This window comes from Pocillopora damicornis, chromosome 5 (assembly GCF_964200805.1).
Source record: "Pocillopora damicornis chromosome 5, jaPocDami1.2, whole genome shotgun sequence".
Lineage (NCBI taxonomy): Eukaryota > Metazoa > Cnidaria > Anthozoa > Scleractinia > Pocilloporidae > Pocillopora > Pocillopora damicornis.
In genome coordinates, this window is record NC_142674.1 from 4,579,108 (window position 1) to 4,589,784 (window position 10,677).

The 10,677-nt window shown below is 37.9% G+C and overlaps 1 protein-coding gene across 2 annotated transcripts; it reads left to right on the forward strand.

Annotated features, from left to right (window-relative positions):
* The first annotated feature begins 1,370 nt into the window (after positions 1-1,370).
* LOC149044798 (uncharacterized) lies at positions 1,371-7,140 on the forward strand. Of its 2 annotated transcripts, none has more exons than XM_089206240.1 (8): positions 1,371-1,860; positions 2,500-2,729; positions 3,484-3,607; positions 4,114-4,403; positions 4,514-4,662; positions 4,857-4,896; positions 4,980-5,067; positions 5,353-7,140. In XM_089206240.1, exons 1-8 carry the CDS (start codon positions 1,560-1,562, stop codon positions 5,904-5,906), a joined length of 1,776 nt encoding a protein of 591 aa, XP_089062366.1. In that variant the 5' UTR covers positions 1,371-1,559; the 3' UTR covers positions 5,907-7,140. The 2 variants fall into 2 exon arrangements, with proteins under 2 accessions (XP_089062366.1, XP_089062365.1); XM_089206239.1 differs by having other exon boundaries at positions 1,373-1,860; positions 2,503-2,729.
* Positions 7,141-10,677: the final 3,537 nt, after the last annotated feature.

Genomic DNA, 10,677 nt, shown 5'->3' on the forward strand with positions numbered 1-10,677 from the left:
AAAGGTTGTGAGATCTTCTCAGGACTATCTTCTCTTTCTAGTTCTTCGGTTCGTCCTTGTCTGTGGCGTTGGTAAATATCTGAAGTAGTGCAGTGATGTTTTTATTTGTGGTCGACGCAGATATTGAAAGGTTGTAAGATCTTCTCGGGACTATCTTCCCTTTGTGTTCTTCGGTTCGTCTTTGTCTGTGGCGTTTGATTAATATCTGAAGTAGTGCAGTGATGTATTTGTGGGCAAGACGGAAAGGTTGTAAGATCTTCTCGGGAATACCTTGACGTTGGTTAGTAAGTGACGTAGCGGAGTGATGTATTTGCGGGTGATGCAGATATTAAAGGATTGTAGTGTATCTCAGTACTACCCTCACACGGACGATAAGACCAAGCTAACGAATATTACTTTCGGTTTGAAACGATTTACTGTAGGTACTTAATCATAAATTGTTTTTTTGTGCGTGATGTCGAATTTACTTCGTAATATAAAACTTCAAGAATTGTCAATTTGACCAGCTGATATTTATCTCTGTGCGACAAACCAATAAGCGTCTTCTCAAATGCATGGAATTAAAAGTAGGGAAAATTTAAAAATATAACGAATCTCGCTAATGATGAGATAGTTTTCTACCTCATGATGTTCCTTAGTGGCACACATTTGTAATTGTCCCTGACTCAGTCCAAACTGATCCCAAAATTAAAGCAGAGCATATGATCAGATATGTTTTATTTTGCTCGCGTGTTCATCAAGCTATGGTGGTGTCACTTTCATTCATTGTTGATCAAATATCAGTTTTTTTTAGTGTTCCGAGCGTAATACGTAACATCATTAATCATTATTGTCGGTGATGGCTTTATTTACTTCATGTCATAACATGATGAGGCAATAACGATGATACTCAGACTTCTTGTTCCTGTCAGATATATTACACTCTTCCCTCTACTGAAGCGTGATATCTCTTAAAGTTATGATGCTAAATTAGTGTAAACCGAGCGGATTTAAATAAGTTGAACAATATCTCACAATATCTCTGGGCCTAAATCAGAGATGTCAATGGTTCTTTCTTTAGCAAAGAAGTTTTTCTTTGATTGAGCGGAAACATTTTCATTTTAACACAGAAACTAAGCTTTACAGAAAACAGGGCGACAAATATATAAAAAGTACTGAACAGTTTACAATAAAAGCAACTTTGCTTTACCTACAAAATAAAAATTCTTTTGGCCTGCGGAATTCGACGTTTTAATGCGGTTACGCTTCCGCTCTATCATTAAACAATTTAACTGTACGTCTATTCTTGAGCCATAAAAGGGAACACAGCAACCAATTGTTATTCAAATTCTTTTGGTAGAAGAAATGTCCACGGTTGAGTGAAGAACATTAGTTTCGAAACCTCATTCGAGAGTTGGTTTGACTTTCCTAACAGTGCTCTTGTTTTGGTGGCCAAGAGAACACAACCGGCTGGCCTTTTGCTTCCGGGAAGTACAAATATAAGAACTTCTTATCAACGTTAGTGTAATCAACTCTGTGGCACTTCGTGTTCTTTCCCGCGAGATTTAAAGATCTGAAACATGAAGATGCATAATATTCTGCCTCTGGTGAGTATGTTAACTTGTGTAACAGTTGTTACAATGACATCGGATATCGAGATTACCAGAAAAATTCCAGCTGGAAAAGAAGGATGGACGATTGGGAAAGATATGTTCAAGATTCCTTCATCTTTATGCGGCGAGATCTATAATTGCTCAAGCTTTGACGCCGAGGCGACAAGTGTTGCCTGCACTTGTTCATGCCCCAGCCATTCCGCAACTTTCATTTTTCACAACGAGACAAGGGGTTGTCAAAACAACGAGGACGTTCGTGCTCTATTGGGTGAGTGAACTGTTTAAAAATTTGTAAGTAATAAATTCTGAAAGACTAAGAGAAGATCCCTCTTCTAATTCTATGAAAAAGCTAGATTAAATGAGTTTCCGCTATGGCTTACAAACGTCATGGCAAGCGTCATAGCGTAACTTTTGCGGTAAACAACCCTATTAAATGTTAACCGCAAAAGATCAGTGGTAAAACTAATAGTATGCAAACAGGATTTCAAACTCTGGATCTTTCAATATTCCTGTCAATATTTATGTAAGGGCGAGGGATTCTGAAGACGTAACTACTTGACTACCTAGTCTTTAGTAACAATGCTTTATAGTTTACCCCTCTCTCTGCCCTTCTTTTCCAATCTCAACATGCACCAATGCTGGAATGCATGTAGTATTCATCATTAGAACAAAAATCAAAAGTTGACCCTCCTTTGTCCTAAGAAAATAAATTTCTTTGTTGAATGATAATTTATGTGATATTAAGATTTAGATCCCCTTCGATGACTGTTCATTTTGATTATCGTTCTTCATTTTTCTTAAAACCACAATCTCGCGACACCTGTAATCCCCCACGAGGCTTTACAAGCCTATTAGTTACCTCTCTGTGTGTCCTTAACTAGTTCTAAACTATCGGTGACTTTGTTAGCAGGAGGGGACGAAAAGACACCAGTCTATTTCAAAAACGAGAATATCAAAAAAGAACTGCGTATATTGAAATTCGACGACAAGAAGAAAGTAAAGTTAAATGAGGACAGCGGTAGTTGTAATGTAAATGCACAGTACTCCAGCTATTTCAGATGTGATGGCGCTGGAGATGTCCTTCCCGCAAGCAACACATTCAGAATCATTCGGGGAGATGATGATTACTCTCTTAAGGTAAAAGAAAAATTGACTTATAGTTAATTCAAAAAGATTTATGAATCATCTTGCAGCCTTTCACGCCCCGCGAACCACAGAGACTTATGATAATTAGATGACCAAGCACTTCTGTCAAGACCCTATAATTATGACAGAATTCTAAAATTATAGGAGTATAAGAAGTCAAAGACATCGCCACTTAAGTCTTACTCACTTTTGTATATGCAAACAACATGTTCCCTAATTAAAAAAGTACTATACTTAGTCAGATTTCACAGCATTGACTGGGAAAACCCTTTCCATGCCGCATTAATTTATAAGAAAGTTTTCCGGTTGAGAACCGGTAAAACAAAAGATGAAAGAGAACAGAAAGACCGATTAGTAAAAAACAACTAAAATAGCAACCCACTTGTTGTGCGGCAAAAAAACCAAGGGCAACCAACATACGATTTGTTTTGCTTTTGCCTCTGATTGCTTCGGTGATTGAAGCGAGATTAACTTACAGAACTAATCAGAGAGCACAGATGAACGACAACAATAGACTTCGAGAAAATAGAAGAAACTAAAAATAAAATGAACGAAGAACTTTGCAAAAAAACTTGGCTTGTGTATAATTTCGTCGATATTTAAATACGACACATCTCATGTAAATATTGATAATTATTGACCGCACCTTTATTTTGCGTGTAGGTGATGAACACAGCAAGCGTACGTAGATTCCGTAAAGGGTAAGATAATGTTATTATTGACCGAATCTTTATGTTCCGTCTAGGTGACTGACACAACGAGCTTTGATTCCATATCGGGTAGAATCATTAAACTGACAATAAATTGCAAGAAAGGAAGGAAGACCACGAGCTTCGTTTTGCTGTTTAAGTATGAAGGATCTTTCAATTGTAAGTTTAAGTTGATATTCTGTATCTCCCGTACTTTGTTAGATTTTTTTATCCCCTTTTACTTTCTAAAAGTATTATCTTTAACTCGACAACCGATACTATGAATTTCAATGTGCTAAGAAAACGTGTACCAGAATTTTCAGAATGTGCTAAGGCCATGCAAAAACTGCGTACAATGTGGATTATTAATGAATGTAGGTGTTTCTATTCACGCCAATCATGTCCTTTTCTTGTTAGTTGAACGGAAATAAATTTTATCGCAAAAGGAGCAAGGTTTATCTCAGTGTGTTGGAACTTGAATGAGCTTAGTTTACGTGTAGAAACACACTTTATAAGGCTCATTTGAAATCATTATCTGATTAGGATTTGTCATTCCTACTTCACATAATTCTGATGAGAAACCAGTCAGGCCTTCTCTTGTTAAAAACGTCTCAGTGGTAAATGCAATGACTCATATCGCTTGCACGCTTAAAAATATCCATGACCTCAACATATTTCCATTTAAGGTACCATACCAACACCAACATTACAGCCCACAGCCACAGCAGAGCCATTGGGTACATCTTCTCTTTCATATCCATCACTGAAAACGAGTGCAAGAGAACATGCAGCTTCGACGGTCGCCCAAAGTTCACCATCGACTTCCCATGTTCCGTCGACTATTCCTTTTACTGTATCTATGGTTACTGATCCGTTAGGGACACCATCTTCTACACTGCCAACAACCTTCGGTGTTGGCGAAGCTTCACCAACTACTTTAGCAAAGCGGCCGACGACATCAGATTCACCATCTGAAGTAAGAGTACATTTGATCTGATTAAACTGATAGACAATGGGCTTTAGTTGTACGTGCGACTAAAACTTCTCAGGAGAGAAGTTGTAACATGTTGTGCTTATCGTCTACAGGATCCTGTTGTCGCCCGTCGCGATCCCGGCTTAGAACGAAGAACAGGTGGAAAATCATCCCCTATGGCCCTCATCGCGGGTGTAACCGTCGCCATCTTGGTTATTCTTGTCATTATTGCCGTCCTGGTTTATCGACACCGACATTCAGTGTAAGTTTTCTTTTAAGAGCCTTACCACTGAGTGAGCCACGAGTTGATACACTGTCGCAGGTTTTCTGGCTCACTTCCAGTTCGACCTCGTTCCCAGGGCACCCTTTCCCAACTTTATAGGAAACGCCCTTCAAACATATAGATCTTTGGCTATGGATGCATTTTTTTAAAGATGCCATATATTTTTTTGACAGGGATAAGTTCAACTCTGGTAAAGAGAGCGAAGAGAAAAAGGTACGTATAAATTATATACTTTATTCTAGTTTGGCCTCTTACTGCTTTTCAAGCCTTAAACTCAGCTTTTATTGTTGTCTCAGAAAACAGCAACGAGAAGTCTGGACGGAGTTACATTGGATACACTGGATAACGATGATCATTACCAAGCGCTTACGTTAAGAGAACCAGGTTAGTAAAAACCACCTTTCATCGTCAATTAAGTTTGTCCTAATCTGTGAACACTGCAGCAACCACTACTAATTTTTTTATCGAAGTGTTTCATGATTATACTTAGCACAGGAATAGATAGAGAGCCATCCTTACATGGATTAAAGAATCCTACAGGAATATGACAGGAATGTGACCGACCCATTAAGAGATCCATAACAAGAATGCTTCATTCTGCATAGCTGTATACATCATAAAGAAATGAACTAATCTGACTATTATATCTTTAATGTTTTGTACCTTAAGCTGTGTATGCGTCAGGCTATCAAGTACCCGTTCGCGATGGAGAAGCACACTTAAGGAATTCCAGCAAAAATGATCATAACGAAGGACACTTCTACGCTCCTTTGAATATTTCTGAAGGGAAAAACATCAATGGTCACAAAAACAACCAGGAAAAAGTAATCAAGGACACGAGGCCTAAAATGAATGGCCCCATCAGCGTACACCAACGTGTTTATGATCTAATGGAGGAACTAGTCGTGGACCCTTTGAAAGAACCTGTCGAGGGTGGTGGAAATGGCACTGAACCAGTGTACAACGTTTTGGAGGGGTCATGTCTCGATGGGTCTCAAAGCCCCGCCTACTTTGGTATCACGTCAGACTCTACAGACGGGCTACATTACAACTACATCGACAAAGGCAATCATCCTATGAGCAACGTTTCAGAGCAAAATGAATCAAGTTATTATGCTACAACGGGCTTAACAGAGCCTGTTTACAACACGTTAGAGGCACCGGTCACTGAAAATGATGGTGACCCCGTGTACAACGTTTTGAAGGCTCCTGAAGATGCATAAGGCCCTTACCATTGGAGTGCTTTGCTTAAAGTAGACCCAATCTATCATCACGTAGAATAAGCTAAACAACACAGGTGGCTTGGACATTAGCATCGAACCAGTTTACGATATTCTTGAAGAAGATCCAATCTGAAACCGCTTTGATTGGTGACAATGAATTAGCTCTGGGAGAAAAGAAAGACCTTTTGCCTCTAATGATGGCCACGTGTTTGTGTAAAAAGCAGTAAGAATGGCATAGCCAGAATATGGAATCCTTTCTGACATAGTGGACATGTATGAGTCGAACAAATCTTGCCGATAATTAATCACCTATTTGGAATGAATTTCTATAAAAAGATAATTTGTAATATTGCATCTTCATTTTTATCGACTATTTCTAACAGCCTTAACTAGAAATATTTCAATGGAATCCTTTCTGTGATATATCTGTGACTAATTTTGAAAATTTTAATCTCTTTTATTAAGTGTAGGTTTTTGATTGAAGTGTATTTTACATTTAGAGGGCCACAAGTTTGTCAGTAATTTAATAATTGTTGAATATTATCCTTCTTAAATAAAGTCTCTTACTTACTTAGGAACCAAACTATATTAGGCCACGAATCCGTAAAATGCCGTAAAGTAAGCGTTAAGATCCTCTTTACGCATGTTTACGAACTTCTCTACACTCTTGTAAAGAATGTCTTTACGCATTGGAAACGATAGTACGTAAAGATCACGGAGAGAGACTAAAAACGTTATCTTTAAGTGCCTTGTAAAAGGGCGTATAGAGAATATTTACGATATTTTACGGCGACTGTAAAGCGATCAGAAAGGCGATCTTTACGCATATATGATTATTAAACTATCGTAAATGGGCAATATTTATATGCCCATCTGTCATTTTGCAGTTGTCTAAATTTTTTGGCAACATTCCCTTTTGCTAATCAGACCATAACAAATGTGAGCTCGTGACAACATCGACGTAATGCGCTATCTTAACGCGTATTGCCGAAAGTCGTATCGAGAACGTTTGCGATAGTCTACGCTTCTGTAAAACGATGCCGTACGTGCCTTTCAAGGACTGACCCATATATAACAACACGTGTTTTATACATTGAAATTTGTTTTATTGTCATAACTCTTTAACTTGATTTTGTAATTTTCATAGTAACGTAGCTAGAGGTTTATATACACGGGAAAGAACTGAAAAATACAAATATCATAAATATCAAAATTTTTACATAGATATACAAAATGTCTCATTGATTTCGCAAAGCTTTTAGGCACATGGACCTTCGAGTTACCTTCCTTTGATTTCGTTTCCTTGCTGCCCGAGTTGTTCCCGGCGACAAGTTTACAGAAAGAGTCCGCTTTGTTTGAGAGCTCTTCGAACTTTAAGACATTTTCTTCATCGCGCTACCTCAATTGCTCTCTTAATGATTGGTTTTCTTTCAAAGAATTGTCCAGTAGCACAGTAAAACTGTCGCTCACGCTAATTTGGCCGGAAATTCTTGACATTTTTAAAGAAAAAGAGTCCACTGATCACTTCACACGCCAAAAGTAAAGCCAGGAGTAATCGCAAACGACGCCAAAAGGTCGCTAATATTCACGCCATGAATACAAATATATGTCTCACCTTCTGATAGGCTCATCGCAGTCTTGTGAACACGATCCTTCATCAAACAGTATCGAACTTGTCGGAAGAATCGTCCGAATTAAAGATGTAATCTAGTGTCAACAACTGAGTTGAAAACGTAAATTAGCCACCGTAAAGAGTTAAAAGGCTGACGTTTCGAGCGTTAGCCCTTCATCAGAGCGATTGACGAAGGGCTAACGCTCGAAACGTCAGCCTTTTAACTCTTTACGGTAGCTAATGTACGTTTTCAACTCAGTTGTTAACACTAAATTACCTGTTATACTCTCCCGCCGATCTGTGGCAACCTCGTTTCTATGTATTTTCGTCCCCAGGAACTCTTCATCAAACGTCCCGAGAACTAAAACAATGCTAGGACGTTGACAGTCGGGTCTTAAAGTTCGACAAGCTTATTATTACAAACATTAGAGCATCACGCTTCCACACGTCATTGCAGTGTCCATTTTTGGGGAAAAAAAACATGATTGTCTCATCACGACAATTCCCTGATCATGAGTTTCAAGGCGCGTTAAAAAAAAGGTAGTTTAAACATATTTATGCGAACAGAAAGTTTAGAACCGGTGTAAAAGACAGAATACAGATGTAAAGACTGGTTGTGCGAAGGAAAAGTTAAGGGTCGTTGAGGAACACCAAAGATTCATAAAGAGAATTAACGGCGCGTAAAGATTGATTTTGCATAAAGAATGTTAAAGAATGTTAAAGGTTCGTAAAGGACAGTGAGTAAAGATGCGTAAAGAATATTAAGGACGCGTAAGGTGTTAAAAGCGAAACTGGTCAGAATATCTCGGTAATTCTACTGAAGATGAATGAGCCATAATTATTTCACTTCTTTGAGTATTTCTCCAAATAGAAAGTGGTTAATTATATTCATGTTGATCCTTATCCTTTACGAACATTTAATATCCTTTACGCAGTCTTTAGGCTTTCTCTGCAATGACGCATCTTTGCGGAACGCGGAACTTGTCCGTAAAGAAATAGAGAATAATACATGGGCGCGCGTAGATATGGAATTTCTCTTCGAGTGTTCAACTGGATGGATTTGAAAGCAATAAATCATTTAGTAACTTAAGTCATTGCGTGCTTTTTTTCCACGGCTGTTACAAAGTTGTGCTTTCGTACCTTCCGCCACTTTATACCTTTACATCAGAATGTCTATTCTCCATACAGTTCTCTATACATTTCTTTGGCATTGACGATGAGAATTTTGACAAAAATCATGATTTTTAAGTTTGTTATCATTTCCTTAATTCTCTTAAGCCCAATGCTTGATTCAGCAGTGATACCTTAGGGAGAAATTAGATGCTAGTCACCCTCAGGGGTTAAAGGGTTAAAGAAAACGAAATAGCTGTATTTACTCTCGAACCTGACAGGAAGCACATTAGGCAATAATTATAAAAAGTCTTAAGCTTGAGGAAATGGTTTCGGTTGGGTGAAGAAATTTCAATGCATAACTTCGTTTAAGCTTTTTTTTTAAATGATCGAGCGCGCTGTCGTTTGGTGAACGAGTTAACTCTTCGGCCCTGTAGGTTCATTCCCCGCAGAAAGTAGAAATACACCGCCTGGAACTTAAAAATCAAAAAAAAAAAAAAAAAGGAAGATGTTTAATTTACAGCTGTTGGTGGTTATTTCGATCTGGGAGACAGTCTTCACAATGGCAGTGGATCTCGAAATTACAAGAAATGGATGGAAGAAGAGAGATTCAATCAAAATTCTTTCATCGTCATGTGATAAGGGATTCAATTGCACGAGACTCAACGCTGAGGAGAAAGGTAATAGCAGTGACTGTTCCTGCATATGCCCCAAAAAGTCTTCGACATTCATTTTATACAAAAGGACTTGGGGTTGCCGAAGGAACAAGAACGTTCGCACTTTATTAGGTGAGTAAAAAAGGTCACAACTTTTGTGGAATATCATACTGAAAAATCTTAAAAATTTCATTTTTAATTTCAAGGTAAACACTGAAGTTTAACTTCGGTATGCGTTTTGCATAAATTATGCGGAATAACAATCATTACAACCTTGCTGCGATAAAGCGTAAGTGAAATTAACTTCGAGAAATCAAACTTATTTTATGAGGACATCCTTAATTTTTGTTAATTAAGGAGGCTACATAAAGTTTTGGTTCAATGTTGGTGCGCGCGCCAGCGTGGTGTTTTTCTAGGAGATTTATGTTTTCGCTTTTCAAGGTCACTTTGTTGTAATAAGCATTGACAAAATGATTTTCGTTATTAAACTAAAGCTCTACGAAAGGAAACAGTCGCCAGTGACAATTTGGCTTTGCCTTTGATTTTCATCAATTTACTTAAATGAAATCTTTCGATTTAAAATCCGAAAAAAATAGGGGTTACGAAGGCAGTTTCCTCGGTTTTGCAATTTTTTGTATGCTTCCTCTATCTTTTTCATTTTTTTATCAACAGACGCTAGGAAGGGCACAAACATGTTTAACGGTCCAGCAAATTTTAGAACATTCCATCAAAGGAAACGCGATAAATCTTGCTCGAAATATCTCTATTCCCTTAAATGCAAATCATTACGTAATGGAATAGGACTTCGCCAAGATCTCTATCTGAGTAATTTAAATACTGTCGAGTAATTCAATAATTTTATTAGTTGAATGATTATTTATGTGATATTAAGATTTAGATCCCCTTCGATGACTGTTCATTCTGGTTACCACTTTTCATTTCTCTTAAAGCCACAATCTTGCGACACCTCTTGTCCCCCAGGGGTTTTACAAGCCTATTCATTATCTCTCTCTGTATCCTTAACTAGTTCTTACTTATCGGTGACTTTGTTTTTAGGTGGGAACAAAAAGACTCTAGTCTACCTAAAAAACAATAATAGCACGAAAAAACTGCATATGTTGAAAGTCGGCCACAAGGGGAAATTGGGGAATTGTTCTTTGAAAGCACAGTCGTTTAGCTATTTCAGATGTGATGGCACGCCAAAAGTCATTCGCGCGGGCACCACATTCAAACTGAGTCTGGAAAATAATGATTACTTACTTCTTGAGGTAAAAGAAAAATTGACTTATTGTTTCATCACAAAGATTTATAAATCATCCAGCGGTCTTTCATACCCTACGAACCACAGAATCTTAAAATAATTCGATGACCAAGCACTTCTGTCACGACAGAA